Here is an 18,781-nt window from a genome sequence, read left to right on the forward strand (position 1 = left end):
CTCCCTGGCCCTGCCCCTTCTCAACCTTTCCCCGACCCTGAACCCCAACCTGGGACTTGATGATTGAGCCGGAGCTTCGGGAGCTGCGTGCTGGCCTGCGGTCCCCACCCCTGGTCATCCCGTTGCTGGCCCCCCCCTCTCCTCCCTTTTCTCTCTTTTGTCCTGCAGGTGGCCGTGGGTGGCTTGTAGCTTGCATTACGGAGCACAAGTCTTTTCCTGACCCTGCACCCCAACCTGGGACTTGCTGATTGGGCCGGAGCTTCGGGAGCTGTGTGCTGGCCTGCGGTCCCCATCCCCGGTCATCCCGTTGCTACTTCCACCTGCCTGCTGTGCTGTTGCCGTCCCTGACCCACCAGTCTGGCCCTCGGCAGGAGGGTCCCCCCTGATGAGCCTGGTCCTGCTCAAGGTTTCTTCCCTCCTAAAGGGGAGTTTTTCCTTGCCACTGTTTGGCTTAAGGTTTTTCTCCCACTAGGGGAGTTTTTACCTGCCATTGTTTATGTAATAACTGCTCGGGGGTCATGTTCTGGGTATGGGTCTCTGTAAAGCGTCTAGAGACAACTCTGTTGTATTAGACGCTATATAAATAAAATTGAATTGAAATTGAATTATAGTATAGTATAGTATAATATAGTATAGTATAGTATAATATAGTATAGTATAATATAGTATAGTATAGTATAGTATAATATAGTATAATATAGTATAGTATCGTATAATATAGTATAATATAGTATAGTATAATATAGTATAGTATAGTATAGTATAGTATAATATAGTATAGTATAGTATAATATAGTATAGTATAGTATAATATAGTATAGTATAGTATAATATAGTATAGTATAGTATAGTATAATATAGTATAGTATAGTATAATATAGTATAGTATAGTATAGTATAATATAGTATAGTATAGTATAATATAGTATAGTATAGTATAGTATAATATAGTATAGTATAGTATAATATAGTATAGTATAGTATAGTATAATATAGTATAGTATAGTATAATATAGTATAGTATAGTATAGTATAATATAGTATAGTATAGTATACTATACTATATTATAGTATAATATAGTATAGTATAGTATAGTACAGTATAATATAGTATAATATATAGTATAATATAGTATAGTATATTACAGTATAGTATAGTTTAATAGTATAGTATAGTGTAGGATAGTATACTATAGCACAGTATAGTATAGTGTAGTACATTATAGTATAGTACAGTATAGTATAATGTAGTATATTACAGTATAGTATAGTTTAATAGTATAGTGTAGGATAGTACAGTTTAGTACAGCATAGTATAGTATAGTTTATTAGTATAGTATTATATAGTATAGTACAGTATAGTACAGTATAATATAGTATAGTACAGTATAGTATAGTATATTACAGTATAGTTTAAAAATATAGTATAGTATAGTATAGTACAGTATAGTATAGTATATTACAGTATAATATAGTGTAGTATAGTATAGTACACTAGAAAATTTCCTCGCAGAAATTTCGAGAGTGCACCGGCGGGCTGCTGCCCATTTGTGTGCATTGCTGCATTTTTCAGCAACAAAGGTGAAGGAGTCAAAACTAGGTGCGATGACACCACACACGACTCTCTATGTCAAACCATGCAAAAGTTATCGGACTATCACATATCGACCAATCAGAAGAAGGGGCGGGGCTAGTATAGTACAGTATAGTATAATATAGTATAGTATAATATAATATAGTATAAAATAGTATAGTATAGTAGTATAATATATTATATTATAGTATAGCATAGTATAGATCAGTATAGTATAATACAGTATAGTATAGGTCAGTATAGTATAGTATAGTACAGTATAGTATAATATAGGTCAGTATAGTATAAGTCAGAATAGTATAGTAAAGTATAGTATAATATAGTATAGTACAGGTCAGTATAGTACAGTATAATATAGTATAGTATAATATAGTATAGTACATTATAGTATAGTACAGTATAGTATAATATAGTATATAATAGTATAGTACAGTATAGTATAGTATAGTACATTATAGTATAGTACAGTATAGTATAATATAGTATAATATAGTACAGTATAGTACACTAGACAATTTCCTCGCAGAATTTTGAGAGTGCCACGGCGGGCTGCTGCACATTTTTGTACATTGCTTGATTTTGCAATCAATAAAGGTGAAGACTCACATATCGGCCAATCAGAAGAAGGGGCGGGGCTAATTTGCACCAATGAAGGTCAAGGACTCGATCCTGAGTCCTATGACACCACCCATGACTCTCTACGTCAAACCATTCAAAAAGTATTGGACTATAACATCTCACCCAATCAGAAGAAGGGGTTGAGCTAATTTGTATATATAATATACAAATGTATATATTTATATATAATAATAATAATAATAATAATAATAATAATAATAATAATAATAATAATAATAATAATAATAATAATTAAAGCTGCAAGCAGCGATGAACGGGCCCTCGCACTCACGGCCACCGCCCCCCATAAGCATATCAGAAATGACACCACCCACGACTTCCTATGTCAAACCATTCCGAAGTTATAGCAGAAAAAAGGGACAACCAATCAGAAGAAGGGGCGGGGATAATTCAGGCCAACGAAGGTCAAGGACTCCATAAATAATCTGATGGCACCACCCACGACTCTCTATGTCAAACCATTCCGAAGTTATAGCAGAAAAAAGGGACAACCAATCAGAAGAAGGGGCGGGGCTAATTCAGGCCAACAAAGGTCAAGGACTCCATAAATAATCTGATGACACCACCCACGACTCTCTATGTCAAACCATTCCAAAGTTATAGCAGAAAATCGGGACAACCAATCAGAAGAAGGGGCGGGGCTAATTAAGGCCAACGAAGGTCAAGGACTCCATAAAGAATCTAATGACACCACCCACGACTTCCTATGTCAAACCATTCAAAAGTTATAGCAGAAAAAAGGGACAACCAATCAGAAGAAGGGGCGGGGCTAATTCAGGCCAACGAAGGTCAAGGACTCCATAAAGAATCTGATGACACCACCCACGACTCTCTATGTCAAACCATTCCAAAGTTATAGCAGAAAATCGGGACAACCAATCAGAAGAAGGGGCGGGGCTAATTAAGGCCAACGAAGCTTAAGGACTCATTACAGAGTCCCATGACACCACCCACGACTTCCTATGTCAAACCATTCAAAAGTTATGGCAGAGAAAAGTTTTCTAGGGGGCGATGTTGAGCCGTTAGGCAACGTCCATTAATGCAAACCATGAAATATCAAAATTATCCCCAGGCCTGGCTTGCATGCAAAATTTGGTGACTTTTGGAAAACTATCAAATATGGACTAATCAGATGAAGGGGGGGCGCACCTTTTGGCGTCTAGCGTCGCCAGGGTAACACTTTTGAAAGAGAAAAGTAATGCGCGGAGTCGCAAGATGGAGACGCACATTTTGATGTATAACACACCTGGGTGCACGTTACGGTTCGGGCCGTATTAATTGCCGAAAGAATGGTATAAATTGCGCCAAAATTACACAATTAATTCAAAATGGCTTACTTCCTGTTCGGTTTTGGCCATGGCGCCAAGAGACTTTTCTTTAAGTTGCGACATGATACAGGTGTGTACCGATTTCCGTGCATGTACGTCAAACCGTATTGTGGGGCTTGAGGCACAAAGTTTTCTGGGGGGCGCTGTTGAGCCATTTTGCCACGCCCATTAATACAAACCATGAAATATCAAATTTATCGCCAGGCCTGCCTTGCATGCCAAATTCGGTGCCTTTTGGGGAACTATCAAATCAAGACCAATCAGATGAAGGGGGGGGCGCGCTTTTCGGCGTCTAGTGTCGCCACGGTAACACTTTTGAAAGAGAAAAGTAATGCGCGTAGTTGCATGATGGAGACGCACATTTTGATGTATAACACATCTGGGTTCACGATACGGTTCGGGCCGTATTAATTCTCGAAGGAATGGCATATATTGCTCCAAAATTACGGGATTAATTCAGAATGTTCAAAATGGCCGACTTCCTGTTCGGTTTCGGCCATGGCGCCAAGAGACTTTTCTTTAAGTTGCGACATGATACAGGTGTGTACCGATTTTCGTTCATGTACGTCAAACCGTATTGTGGGGCTTGAGGCGCAAAGTTTTTTCTGTCTGAACCAATCAGATGAAGCGGGGGGCACGCTTTTTGGCGTCTAGCGTCGCAACGGTAACACTTTTGAAAGAGAAAAGTAATGCGTGGGGTCGGAGGATGGAGACGCACATTTTGATGTATAACACACTTGGGTGCACGTTACGGTTCGGGCCGTATTAACTGCCGAAGGAATGGCATAAATTTCGCCAAAATGACACGATTAATTCAAAATGGCCGACATCCTGTTCGGTTTCGGGCATGACGCCAAGACACTTTTCTTTAAGTTGCGCCATGATACAGGTGTGTACCGATTTTCGTGCATGTACGTCAAACCGTATCGTGGGGCTTGAGGCACAAAGTTTTTCGGGGGGCGCTGTTGAGCCATTTTGTCACGCCCATTAATGCAAACCATTAAATATCAAATTTTTCGCCAGGCCTGGCTTGCGTGCAAAATTTGGTGACTTTTTGGGCACGTTTAGGGGGGCAAAAAGGCCCTCCTTTCGTCAGAAAAATAATAACGCGAAGAATTCCTACAGATACAATAGGGCCTTCGCACTGAAGGTGCTCGGGCCCTAATAATAATAATAATGATTATATATATATATATTGTTCTGTTTCTGGGTCAGTCTAATCAGTCAACAGCTGAGCTCTGGTTGCTAGGGGCAACAAGAACCTCGAAATGAGGAAGGTTCCGGGTTGGCTGTGAGAAAACCCCAGATTTTGCCTTTTGACAAGTTCTCAAATAACTCCGATTTGTGAGAAAACCATAGCTCCTAGCAGAAAAACAAAGACATCGTGAGAGACACAGAACCCGGCAGATTCTGACAATCTTAATTTTATTCAGATATTCATTAAAATGTGTTAGTAACGGCAGTGCGAAAACAAAGTGAGATTTTTTTGAAGAAAACTTTTGATTACATTACTACAGTGAATGGAGACCGAGGCAGGAATTGGCGCCGCTTTAGCCCCCCCCCCCCTGTTTAAATTTTGTGCATACCCCGCCTGTCAAAGTCACATTTTATGAATCCCAACATCTATGTCTACATATTGACCAAAAATTATCTTTCTAGCTTTCACGGTTCGGCCGAGAGCTCGAGTTACAAATAAAAATTAAGGTCATTTTTTTAACTGTCCCTCCCACTCTAAAAAATGAGAGCTCCACTCTAAATTTGACAAAAAAGTGATTTCCAGTCCTCGCTTGAGGGCTCATATCTTGAAAAGTGTACATTTTAGGAAAAAACAGTTTCAGGTTTGGAGAGAGAAGAGAAGTTTTCCTCCGTTTTTAAGTTTGAATGACGGTTCTACGTGCAAGTATGAGAAAGATAGGTGATTTAGAAAAAAGGTGAATTTTGTCTTTTTTTTCTACATTTTCCCATCCGCTTTGAATGGGGCCATAGGAATACATGGGAAAATTAGTTCCCCATTAGTTCGGAAATTTGGAAATGTTTTTGCACTTCGTTCCATCGCTCTGAAAATCCACAGGACTGTAGTTAAATTCAGGGCCTACAACTTTCTAAATCTCCATTGCTATGCATAGCTATGGAGGAGGCGTGCCACTTGGCGCAGCCGTGGCACTAATTATAGTATAGTACAGTATAGTATAGTATAGTATAGTATAGTATAATATAGTATAGTATAATATATTATAATATAATATAATATAGTATAGTATAGTACAGTATAGTATAATATAGTATAGTATAATATATTATAATATAATACAGAATAGTATAGTATAGTACAGTATAGTATAATATAGTATAGTATAATATATTATAATATAATACAGAATAGTATAGTATAGTACAGTATAGTATAATATAGTATAGTATAGTATAGTACAGTATAGTATAATATAGTATAGTATAGTATAGTACACTATAGTACACTATAGTATAGTAGTGGTCGACGAATTTCCAAACTTTTGTTGGTCTTAGTTTGGTCCTAATACTCCGTCGTACGTTCTCACCTACGGTGTTGAACCTGTTGATCTGTTGGTGTCGCCTGTAAACTCTGACCATTATTTAAATACCAGGAACCGTTACCATGGAAACAACTTCCTGTTTGGGTTCAGGAGGCTGAGTTAGTAAACCTCTAGTTAGTGTTAGTAAACCTCTAGTTAGTGTTTAGTAAACCTCTGGTTAGTGTTAGTTAACCTCTAGTTAGTGTTAGTAAACCTCTAGTTAGTGTTTAGTAAACATCTAGTTAGTGTTTAGTAAACATCTAGTTAGTGTTAGTAAACCTCTAGTTAGTGTTAGTAAACCTCTAGTTAGTGTTAGTAAACCTCTAGTTAGTGTTAGTAAACCTCTAGTTAGTGTTTAGTAAACCTCTAGTTAGTGTTAGTAAACCTCTAGTTAGTGTTAGTAAACCTCTAGTTAGTGTTTAGTAAACATCTAGTTAGTGTTAGTAAACCTCTAGTTAGTGTTAGTAAACCTCTAGTTAGTGTTTAGTAAACATCTAGTTAGTGTTAGTAAACCTCTAGTTAGTGTTAGTAAACATCTAGTTAGTGTTAGTAAACCTCTAGTTAGTGTTTAGTAAACCTCTAGTTAGTGTTTAGTAAACCTCTAGTTAGTGTTAGTAAACCTCTAGTTAGTGTTAGTAAACATCTAGTTAGTGTTTAGTAAACATCTAGTTAGTGTCAGTAAACCTCTAGTTAGTGTTAGTAAACCTCTAGTTAGTGTTTAGTAAACCTCTAGTTAGTGTTAGTAAACCTCTAGTTAGTGTTAGTAAACATCTAGTTAGTGTTTAGTAAACCTCTAGTTAGTGTTTAGTAAACATCTAGTTAGTGTTAGTAAACCTCTAGTTAGTGTTTAGTAAACCTCTAGTTAGTGTTAGTAAACCTCTAGTTAGTGTTAGTAAACATCTAGTTAGTGTTTAGTAAACCTCTAGTTAGTGTTTAGTAAACCTTTAGTTAGTGTTAGTAAACCTCTAGTTAGTGTTTAGTAAACCTCTAGTTAGTGTTTAGTAAACCTTTAGTTAGTGTTTAGTAAACCTCTAGTTAGTGCTAGTTAACCTCTAGTTAGTGTTAGTAAACCTCTAGTTAGTGTTTAGTAAACCTCTAGTTAGTGCTAGTTAACCTCTAGTTAGTGTTAGTAAACCTCTAGTTAGTGTTTAGTAAACATCTAGTTAGTGTTTAGTAAACATCTAGTTAGTGTTTAGTAAACCTCTAGTTAGTGTTTAGTAAACATCTAGTTAGTGTTAGTAAACCTCTAGTTAGTGTTAGTAAACATCTAGTTAGTGTTAGTAAACCTCTAGTTAGTGTTTAGTAAACCTCTAGTTAGTGTCAGTAAACCTCTAGTTAGTTTAGTAAACCTCTAGTTAGTGTTAGTAAACCTCTAGTTAGTGTTTAGTAAACCTCTAGTTAGTGTTAGTAAACCTCTAGTTAGTGTTAGTAAACATCTAGTTAGTGTTAGTAAACCTCTAGTTAGTGTTAGTAAACCTCTAGTTAGTGTTAGTAAACATCTAGTTAGTGTTAGTAAACCTCTAGTTAGTGTTAGTAAACCTCTAGTTAGTGTTTAGTAAACCTCTAGTTAGTGTCAGTAAACCTCTAGTTAGTTTAGTAAACCTCTAGTTAGTGTTAGTAAACCTCTAGTTAGTGTTTAGTAAACCTCTAGTTAGTGTTAGTAAACCTCTAGTTAGTGTTAGTAAACATCTAGTTAGTGTTAGTAAACCTCTAGTTAGTGTTAGTAAACCTCTAGTTAGTGTTAGTAAACATCTAGTTAGTGTTAGTAAACCTCTAGTTAGTGTTAGTAAACCTCTAGTTAGTGTTTAACCTCTACTTAGTGTTAGTAAACCTCTAGTTAGTGTTAGTTAACCTCTAGTTAGTGTTTAGTAAACCTTTAGTTAGTGTTTAGTAAACCTCTAGTTAGTGTTTAGTAAACCTGTAGTTAGTGTAACTAGTGTGTTTGGGTCAGTAGTCGTAGCTAGTCGTTTTCTGTTGCTCTAATGAAATCAGGAGATGAATGAAACACACAAACAGGAAGTTCCTTTAATGATGACATCATCATCACATCTACAGAGCTTAGTGTAGCTGCAGCTAACGTCACACACCTGGCTACAGACATGTGACCTATGACATCACACACCTGGCTACAGACATGTGACCTCTGACATCACACACCTGGCTACAGACATGTGACCTCTGACATCACACACCTGGCTACAGACATGTGACCTATGACAGCAGTTTCCTCAGTGGCTTGTAGCAGGAGCGAGACTCTGTTTCCCAGAATCCTCTAGGATCGGGGTCCCTAGGGTCCGGTTCTCTACGGTCCGTCACCGCCCCCCCTGATGGAGGCGGAGCTACAGCTACAGGGCGGAGACATGGGCGGGTCCAGGACCAGGAAGTTCAGGTCTGCGTCCGATATTCCATCCTTCCACCCTAATGAGCAGCAAAAACAGTATGTGAGATTTTTTAGTGATGGTAACAACTCCCCCTCCCAACGGCAGGAAGTGCTTCTGTTACCATGGTAACAACTCCCCCATCCCAACGGCAGGAAGTGCTGCTGTTACCATGGTAACAACTCCCCTCCCAACGGCAGGAAATGCTGCTGTTACCATGGTAACAACTCCCCCTCCCAACGGCAGGAAGTGCTGCTGTTACCATGGTAACAACTCCCCTCCCAACGGCAGGAAATGCTGCTGTTACCATGGTAACAACTCCCCCTCCCAACAGCAGGAAGTGCTGCTGTTACCATGGTAACAACTCCCCCTCCCAACAGCAGGAAGTGCCGCTGTTACCATGGTAACAACGCCCCCTCCCAACGGCAGGAAGTGCTGCTGTTACCATGGTAACAACTCCCCTCCCAACGGCAGGAAGTGCTTCTGTTACCATGGTAACAACTCCCCCATCCCAACGGCAGGAAGTGCTGCTGTTACCATGGTAACAACTCCCCCTCCCAACAGCAGGAAGTGCCGCTGTTACCATGGTAACAACGCCCCCTCCCAACGGCAGGAAGTGCTGCTGTTACCATGGTAACAACTCCCCCTCCCAACGGCAGGAAGTGCTTCTGTTACCATGGTAACAACTCCCCTCCCAACGGCAGGAAATGCCGCTGTTACCATGGAAACAACTCCCCCTCCCAACGGCAGGAAGTGCTGCTGTTACCATGGAAACAACTCCTCCTCCCAACGGCAGGAAATGCTGCTGTTACCATGGTAACAACTCCCCCTCCCGACGGCAGGAAGTGCTGCTGTTACCATGGTAACAACTCCCCCTCCCAACGACAGGAAGTGCTGCTGTTACCATGGTGACAACTCCCCCTCCCGACGGCAGGAAGTGCTGCTGTTACCATGGTAACAACTCCCCCTCCCATTGGCAGGAAGTGCTGCTGTTACCATGGTAACCACTCCCCCTCCCAATGGCAGGAAGTGCTGCTGTTACCATGGTAACAACTCCCCCTCCCGACGGCAGGAATGCTGCTGTTACCATGGTAACACCTCCCCCTCCCAATGGCAGGAAGTGCTGCTGTTACCATGGTAACAACTCCCCCTCCCAATGGCAGGAAGTGCTGCTGTTACTATGGTAACAACCCCCCTCCCAACGGCAGGAAGTGCTACTGTTACCATGTTAACAACCCCCCCTCCCAACGCCAGGAAGTGCTGTGTGGTAGTACGTCCCAATTAATGCACACTACTGATATTTAGTCAAAAGTGTGCCGAACTTAAGTATACTTTTTGAGTATATACTGTTTAGTACGGCATTTCGGACGCACCGCAGGTCCAGGTTCAGGTCCGGGTCCAGGACCAGGAGGTCCAGGTCTGGGTCCAGGTCCAGGACCCGGTCCAGGTCCTGGTTCAGGCCTCGGTGGGGGACTCGTCGTCGTCCCCGTAGACGATTCCCTTCAGGTAGGCCCTCTTGAACTCCTCAAACACCATGTCCTCGCTGCAAGAGAACACATGGGTGTCAGGATCTGGTGCTGGTTCTGGTTCTGGTCCAGACAGACCAGTTACCCCCCCCTCTGATTACCCAGAAGCCTCGTCTCAAGCGTCTCACCTTTCCTTGGCTGGAGGCCCGACGGCAGCAGAGAAGAAGAACAGAGAACAGAGGTCAGGTGTGAAGTCCAATGTGAAGAACCAGGATCAGTTCTAGGACCTGGTCCTGGACCAGGACTGAGAGAGGGAACTTTGAGGGGTTCAGGTTCTTACCTGGTTCAGGTTTTGGATGCATCAGTTTGAAGGGAACCTCCATAGACACCTCACTGAAACACATATGTATGTGTAAGAAAGTGTCCGGTCATGTTCCCTCCTCTCCACTAGGGGGAGACACCCAGAGGTGGCTCAGTATCTGTGTTGGAACCTCCCACCTTAGAATAGAGGTCTGAAGATAAACTTCCTCCTCTTTGTCTCCAACTCACACCTGGACCGAGTGTTTGTCAGGTCTTTGTCAGGTGTCTTTTGGTTTGACCTCCAATGTAAGTAGTTTCTTTCTATTCTTTTAGTTAAAGTGTCTCTGGCATGAAGAATGGATAGATTTGATCCAATTCAATTCAATTCACTTCAGTGTTATTTATACAGCGTCTAATACAACAAAAGTTGTCTCTAGACGCTTTCCAGAGACCCAGAACATGAATATAAACCCCCGAGCAATTATTATATAAACAATGGCAGGTAAAAACTCCCCTAATGGGAGAAAAACCTTAAGCCAAACAGTGGCAAGAAAAACAATTAGTTATGTTATTAAGAATCATGTTTTTGGTTATTGGAGAGATTTGTGGTCATTTAATATGTATTGGACATGCTTTAAAGAGTGAATTCATGATTTATTTGTCAAGATAATGTAATTTGTTCTTTCTTTATTTTAGAATCATGGCAATCATCCTGAAACTTCACTAAATCAACATTCACCTCCTGAATTTAAATAAACTGGATAATTGATTGACTGCAAGTGGTTGTGGCTCCAGTCAGAACATTCATTCACTACAGTATGGGCCAAATCCACAAAGAATAGATTGCGCCCGCAAATAGCGCTGTGAATTGTGCTGCATTTGCGCCCGCAATTTGCCCCGCTTTAAGGTCCTATTCACAAAAGATTTTGCTCTAATGATATGCCGGCGCAAACACGCCCATAAAGTTTTGCAGTAACTTCATTAACACCGGATCGGGATCAGATCAGGATCTGACGGTAATTCATGTTCTGTGTTTTGCTACACACACCTACAGGTCAGCTGTTAAACACACACATTCTAGATTTATATGTTTATATGGTGGAATTGTTTGTAATAAAGCAGCCCCTTATGTATGGATGAATCCTGAGCTCCGTCCTGTTATTTTTATTTTTAAATCCGAGATAAGTCCACAACCCCACTTGATCTGACTGTGTACAGTCATGTCTGACTGTAGATTTCACCCTTAATATCATTCAGTATCACACAGGCTTGAATGATATTGAAGAGAGAGAGAGAAACAGAGACAGACAGGGAGTGAAGCCTGAATTATGGTTCTGCGTTAAATCGACGCCGTACCTGGCGACGCGCACAGTACGGTGCGTGTCGCCGCGTCCCCTATGCTGTAATCTCTGCGTTGGTGTAACGCGGAACCATAAATCAGCCTTGAGGAGTGAGTTTGCAGCAGTTAATACACGCTTCGAAAAGACGGTATTTGCTCCACTATTTTTGCGTGTGGCAAATAGCGCTGGCCTTTGTGAATTAGACGGTTTTTGCAATGAGGCTTATTTGCATAGAAAGGGGGCAATTTTGCGCTGAATGTATGAATATTACCTAATTTACATGCATGCAAATGGCACAGGCGCACCATGACACTATTTGCTTGGCAGTGCAGTTTGTGATGCAATTCACCCTTTGCAGGTTCTTTGTGAATTAGACGCTCTCTTTTTGTGTCATTTGCACCGGTTTAGCGGCCGCAAAAGCCGCGCAATCCTTTTGTGGATTTGGCCCATATGTTTGTGTGTGTGTGTGTGTGTGTGTGTGTGTGTGTGTGTGTGTGTGTGTGTGTGTGTGTGTGTGTGTGTGTGTGTGTGTGTGTGTGTGTGTGTGTGTGTGTGTGTGTGTGTGTGTGTGTGTGTGTGTGTGTGTGTGTGTGTGTACCTGGATCCCACCGTCCTGCAGATGATCAGCAGCAGAGAAAGAAACAAACTCGATCAGTTCTGATGGTGATCAATGAACCTCAGCTGGGCAGAAAACACAAAGGTGAAATCCTGCAATCTGATTGGTTGTTAACTGTGGTATAATGATCTGATTGGTTGTTAACTGTGGTATAATGATCTGATTGGTTGTTAACTGTGGTATAATGATCTGATTGGTTGTTAACTGTGGTATAATGATCTGATTGGTTGTTAACTGTGGTATAATGATCTGATTGGTTGTTAACTGTGGTATAATGATCTGATTGGTTGTTAACTGTGGTATAATGATCTGATTGGTTGTTAACTGTGGTATAATGAGCTTATACCACGGCTTCTATTCTAAAGCCTCATCACAGCAGATCATTCCACGTCAGGGAAACAACAATGTTTCCATGACAACAACCAACTGGTACAGATTTGTGAAGGTACAGCAGGTAGCAAAAAGTAGCTGGTGTTGAAGTTTATTTTTTATTTTCGTTAATTAATGAGTCATGTTGACGGTAAACGTTGATCTCCGGGGAGGAGGTCGTGCATTTTTTTCCCTGCCAGTTTGAGAGTGGATCTTTTTCCTTCCAAGTTATTTCCGTCACAATCACGAGCGCTAGCGCCCGTATAGCTCAATGGGTTGAGCAGTAACTTATGTAAACCTTCCCCTGTACAACGACGTGGGTTCAATTCCAGTCACGTCCAGTAGAACAAGACTCACCCAGACGCCGTCATCTTCAGAACCACCTTGTAGGAGATTAGCATCCCCTGGACCTCCCTGAGGACTTCCTGATTCACCCTGATGGAGGGATGAGGGATGGATGGATCAGAAGAATCAGAAATCAGAATCAGAAAGTTTGGACATATCAAAGAGGTAATTATCCTGCGTGTTTTTTATTTGTATTTTTTTCATTTTCCAGCCAGATTTCGGTTCGCTACTCCTCCTACAGATTTCGGAGGACCCAGGGGAATAGTGTGCTATGACTTTTGGTGTTGAAATCCCCATTTTTCCCAAAGTTATTCCCAAAAAACCGGCCAAAAAACCCCATTCAAAGTGGATGGGAAAAAGCAAAAAAAAAAAAAGCCAAAATTCACCTTTTTTCTGAGTCGCCTAGCTCTCTCACACCTGCACGTAGAAATGTCATTCAAACTTCAAAACCGAGGAAAACTTCTCTTCTCACCAAACCCCAAACAGTTTTTTCCTAAGATGTACACTTTTCAAAATATGAGCACACAAACGAGGACTGGAAATCACTTTTTTGTCAAATCTAGAGTGCGGAATGTCGGTTGGTAGAGTGTGAGAAACAGTAAAAAAATAACCCAAATTTTTATTTGTAACTCGAGCTCACGGCCAAACCGTAAAAAGGAGACAAATAATTATTGGTCAGAATGTAGACATAGGTGTTGGGATTCATAAAATGTGACTTTGAGAGGCGGGGTATGCACAAAATTTAAACGGGGAGGCTAGAGCGGCACCAATACCTGTCTCAGTCCCTTGACTGCAATGTAATCAAAGGTTTTCTTCAAAAGAATCTCACTCTGTCTTCGCACTGAGCTTACTCACTCATTTTAAGGAATATCTGAATGAAATTAAGATTGTCAGAATCTGCCGGCTTCTGTGTCTCTAACGATGTTTTCGTTTTTTAGCTACGGTTTAATCACAAATCGGAGTGATTTGAGAACTTGTCAGAAACCAAAATCTGGCAAAATCTTGCAACAGCAAAACCAGAAAGGTTCTTCCGGGAGGTTCTGGAGGAGGGAGAAAAGGCACCTTCACTCTGAGTATGAATACAGTGTCAATATGCAAAAAACACCTCTGGATGGATGGATGGATGGATGGATGGATGGATGGATGGATGGATGGATGGATGGATGGATGGATGGATGGATGGATGGATGGATGGATGGATAGATATCCTTACATGCTAGATGAAGCCAGGTTCGTGTCCTCGTGCTTCAGCCTCCCGTCCAGAGCGATTCCTCGGCGGTCCTTGTTCAGGGACAGCAGTGGGTGGAGGGTGAACTGCTTCTTCAGGGAGGTTCCGGAGGGAACCACGTCGCTGGGGGGACAGAACCAGAACCCATCAGGAACAGGACCTGGACCTGGACCAAGACAGGACCTGGACCTGCACCAGAACCATCAGGACCTGGACCAGGACCTGGACCTGAACCAGAACCATCAGGACCTGGACCAGGACCTGGACCTGCACCAGAACCTCTAGATGCCTGAATGATACTTACTCCGTGTCGTCTCTGGCCACAGATTTGACGTACTTGTCGTTGGAGTAGAGAGCAACGTTGGTCACCTGATCCACTGCAACAGAAAACACAGGTATGACACACCTGAAACCCCTGAATCTGAATCAGAATCAGAATCAGAATCATCTTTATTGGTTTCCAGGTTTGAACATTGTCCAAAAAGGAATTTGACTCCGTTTATTTCGCTCTTTAGGTAGTAAGTGAAACACCTGCTTCACCTGAAACACCTGAAACACCTGCTTCACCTGAAACACCTGCTTCACCTGAAACACCTGCTTCACCTGAAACACCTGAAACACCTGCTTCACCTGAAACACCTGAAACACCTGCTTCACCTGAAACACCTGAAACACCTGCTTCACCTGAAACACCTGAAACACCTGCTTCACCTGAAACACCTGAAACACCTGCTTCACCTGAAACACCTGAAACACCTGCTTCACCTGAAACACCTGAAACACCTGCTTCACCTGAAACATCTGCTTCACCTGAAACACCTGCTTCACCTGCTTCACCTGAAACACCTGCTTCACCTGCTTCACCTGAAACACCTGCTTCACCTGCTTCACCTGAAACATCTGCTTCACCTGAAACATCTGCTTCACCTGAAACACCTGCTTCACCTGAAACACCTGAAACACCTGAAACACCTGCTTCACCTGAAACACCTGAAACACCTGCTTCACCTGAAACACCTGCTTCACCTGAAACACCTGAAACACCTGCTTCACCTGAAACACCTGCTTCACCTGAAACACCTGCTTCACCTGAAACACCTGAAACACCTGCTTCACCTGAAACATCTGCTTCACCTGAAACACCTGCTTCACCTGCTTCACCTGAAACACCTGCTTCACCTGAAACACCTGAAACACCTGAAACACCTGAAACACCTGCTTCACCCGAAACACCTGCTTCACCCGAAACACCTGCTTCACCTGAAACACCTGAAACACCTGCTTCACCCGAAACACCTGCTTCACCCGAAACACCTGCTTCACCTGAAACACCTGAAACACCTGCTTCACCTGAAACACCTGCTTCACCTGAAACACCTGCTTCACCTGAAACACCTGAAACACCTGCTTCACCTGAAACATCTGCTTCACCTGAAACACCTGCTTCACCTGCTTCACCTGAAACACCTGCTTCACCTGAAACACCTGAAACACCTGCTTCACCCGAAACACCTGCTTCACCTGAAACACCTGAAACACCTGCTTCACCCGAAACACCTGCTTCACCCGAAACACCTGCTTCACCTGAAACACCTGAAACACCTGCTTCACCTGAAACACCTGCTTCACCTGAAACACCTGAAACACCTGAAACACCTGCTTCACCTGAAACACCTGAAACACCTGCTTCACCTGAAACACCTGCTTCACCTGAAACACCTGAAACACCTGCTTCACCTGCAACACCTGCTTCAGACAGGTGCAGACAGGTGTAGACAGGTGCAGACAGGTATAGACAGGTATAGACAGGTGCAGACAGGTGTAGACAGACAGGTGTAGACAGGTGTAGACAGGTGTAGACAGGTACAGACAGGTGTACACAGGTGCAGACAGGTGTACACAGGTGCAGACAGGTGTACACAGGTGTAGACAGATATAGACAGGTGTAGTTAGGTGTAGACAGGTATAGACAGGTGCAGACAGGTGTAGACAGGTGCAGACAGGTGTAGACAGGTACAGACAGGTGTACACAGGTGCAGACAGGTGTACACAGGTGCAGACAGGTGTAGACAGGTGTAGACAGGTGTACACAGGTGCAGACAGGTGTACACAGGTGCAGACAGGTGTAGACAGGTGTAGACAGGTATAGACAGGTCTAGACAGGTGTAGACAGGTGCAGACAGGTGCAGACAGGTGCAGACAGGTGTAGACAGGTGCAGACAGGTGCAGACAGGTACAGACAGGTACAGACAGGTGCAGACAGGTATAGACAGGTGCAGACAGGTGTAGACAGACAGGTGCAGACAGACAGGTGTAGACAGGTGCAGACAGGTGTAGACAGACAGGTGCAGACAGGTGTAGACAGACAGGTGCAGACAGGTGTAGACAGGTGCAGACAGGTATAGACAGGTGTAGACAGACAGGTGTAGACAGGTGCAGACAGGTGTAGACAGGTGCAGAAAGGTGCAGACAGGTGGAAACAGGTGCAGACAGGTGTACACAGGTGCAGACAGGTATGGGGGGAGGAGCTTCACCTGACAGATTGATGTTTTTGATGCTCCTGCTGGACGAGTTGGTGATTTCAACGTTTGCTTTGAGAGGCTCGCCGTGGTAGAAGATCTGCAGGTGACAGACAGACAGACAGGTGTTTAGACAGACGGACAGACGGACGGGCAGGCTGTTGGAGTTAGCTAGCCAGCTAGCCAGTGTTGCTCCCTGTCTATGGAGGATTTTTTGTGCCAAAATTAAATAAATAAATACATCATTAATTAATTAAAATTGGAATGAAATATATCATTAATTAATTAAATGTGTCATTCATTAATTAAAATTAGAATTAAATATGTCATTAATTAATTAAAAATACAATTCATTTTAAGTAAAAAAAATATATTTATTATTTCAGCATTTAATTAATTAATGACACATTTGAAACTGACAGTTTTTACATTTCATGATTCACACGCAGCAAAATCCATAATTAAATGTGTCATTAATTAATTAAATGCTGAAATAATATTTTTTTTAACTTAAAATGAATTGTATTTTCATTAATTCATGACATATTTAATTTTAATTGTAATTAATTAATGACACATTTAATTAATTAATTATATATTTAATTCCCATTTTAATTAATTAATTATATATTTATTTATTTAATTTTGGCACAAAAAATCCTCCATACCTGTCATCCAAATACATCAATTCAATTCAATTAAATTATTTCAGGACCAGGTCCAGGACCAGGACCAGGACCAGGTCCAGGACCAGGTCCAGGGTCCAGGTCCAGGACCAGGTCCAGGACCAGGACTCACCTCCTTGGGGAGGCTCAGCTTGACCTGCAGAGGTTTCTCAGACATCAGGAACTGGAAGGTCATGTCAGCGTTTGGAACCACGTCAGATTTATCTGGACTGAACTGGATCTTCCTGATGGTGAGACGAACCGAGCTCCTGATGAGAGGGTGAGAGGGTGAGAGGGTGAGAGGGTGAGAGGGTGAGAGGATGAGAGGGTGATGAGAGGGTGAGAGGATGAGAGGATGAGAGGGTGATGAGAGGGTGAGAGGGTGAGGGGATGAGAGGGATGAGAAGATGAGAGGGTGAGAGGATGAGAGGGTTGAGAGGGTGAGAGGGTGAGAGGATGAGAGGGTGAGATGAGAGGGTGAGAGGGTCATGAGAGGATGATGAGGGTGATGAGAGGGTGAGAGGGTGAGAGGGGATGAGAGGATGAGAGAGATGAGAGGGTGAGAGGGTGAGAGGGTGAGAGGGTGAGAAGAGGATGAGAGGGTGAGAGGGTGAGAGGATGAGAAGATGAGAGGGTGAGAGGGTGAGAGGGTGAGAGGGTGAGAAGAGGATGAGAGGGTGAGAGGATGAGAGGGTGAGGGGATGAGAGGGTGAGAGGATGAGAGGATGAGAAGATGAGAGGGTGAGAGGGTGAGAGGGTGAGAAGAGGATGAGAGGGTGAGAGGATGAGAGGGTGAGGGGATGAGAGGGTGAGGGGATGAGAGGGTGAGAGGGTGAGAGGGTGAGAAGAGGATGAGAGGATGAGAGGGTGAGGGTGAGAAGAGGATGAGAGTATGAGAGGATGAGAGGGTGAGAGATGAGAGGATGAGAGTATGAGAGGGGTGAGAGGATGAGAGGATGAGGGGTTTGAGAGGATGAGAGGGTGAGAGGGTGAGAGGGTGAGAAGAGGATGAGAGGATGAGAGGGTGAGAGGGTGAGAAGATGAGAGGATGAGAGGATGAGAGGGTGAGAGGGTGAGAAGAGGAAGAGAGGATGAGAGGGTGAGAGGATGAGAGTATGAGAGGGTGAGAAGATGAGAGGATGAGAGTATGAGAGGGTGAGAGGGTGAGAAGAGGATGAGAGGGTGAGGGGATGAGAGGGTGAGAGGGTGAGAAGAGGATGAGAGGGTGAGAGGGTGAGAGGGTGAGGGGATGAGAGGGTGAGAGGGTGAGAGGGTGAGGGGATGAGAGGATGAGGGGATGAGAGGATGAGGGGATGAGAGGATGAGAAGAGGATGAAGGGATGAGGGGATGAGAGGATGAGAAGAGGATGAGGGGATGAGAGGATGAGAGGGTGAGAGGGTGAGAGGATGAGAAGATGAGAGGGTGAGAGGGTGAGAGGGTG

The 18,781-nt window shown here is 42.9% G+C and overlaps 1 protein-coding gene across 1 annotated transcript in view; it reads right to left on the reverse strand.

Annotated features, from left to right (window-relative positions):
• Window positions 1-8,113: 8,113 nt before the first annotated feature.
• The window catches only part of LOC133442591 (S-arrestin-like), a 12,638-nt gene continuing 1,970 nt past the window's right edge, over window positions 8,114-18,781 (reverse strand). The window contains exons 3-12 of the mRNA XM_061720599.1: window positions 17,473-17,608; window positions 16,690-16,774; window positions 14,460-14,532; window positions 14,141-14,278; window positions 12,940-13,017; window positions 12,196-12,210; window positions 10,298-10,350; window positions 10,146-10,155; window positions 9,865-10,034; window positions 8,114-8,531 (exon numbers count right to left, since the gene is read on the reverse strand). Of these exons, the coding sequence (XP_061576583.1) occupies window positions 9,947-10,034; window positions 10,146-10,155; window positions 10,298-10,350; window positions 12,196-12,210; window positions 12,940-13,017; window positions 14,141-14,278; window positions 14,460-14,532; window positions 16,690-16,774; window positions 17,473-17,608 (676 nt within the window). The 3' untranslated portion in view covers window positions 8,114-8,531; window positions 9,865-9,946. The remainder of the gene's footprint in view (window positions 8,532-9,864; window positions 10,035-10,145; window positions 10,156-10,297; window positions 10,351-12,195; window positions 12,211-12,939; window positions 13,018-14,140; window positions 14,279-14,459; window positions 14,533-16,689; window positions 16,775-17,472; window positions 17,609-18,781) is intronic.

The sequence above is a fragment of the Cololabis saira genome, chromosome 4 (genome assembly GCF_033807715.1).
Source record: "Cololabis saira isolate AMF1-May2022 chromosome 4, fColSai1.1, whole genome shotgun sequence".
NCBI classification, from domain to species: domain Eukaryota; kingdom Metazoa; phylum Chordata; class Actinopteri; order Beloniformes; family Belonidae; genus Cololabis; species Cololabis saira.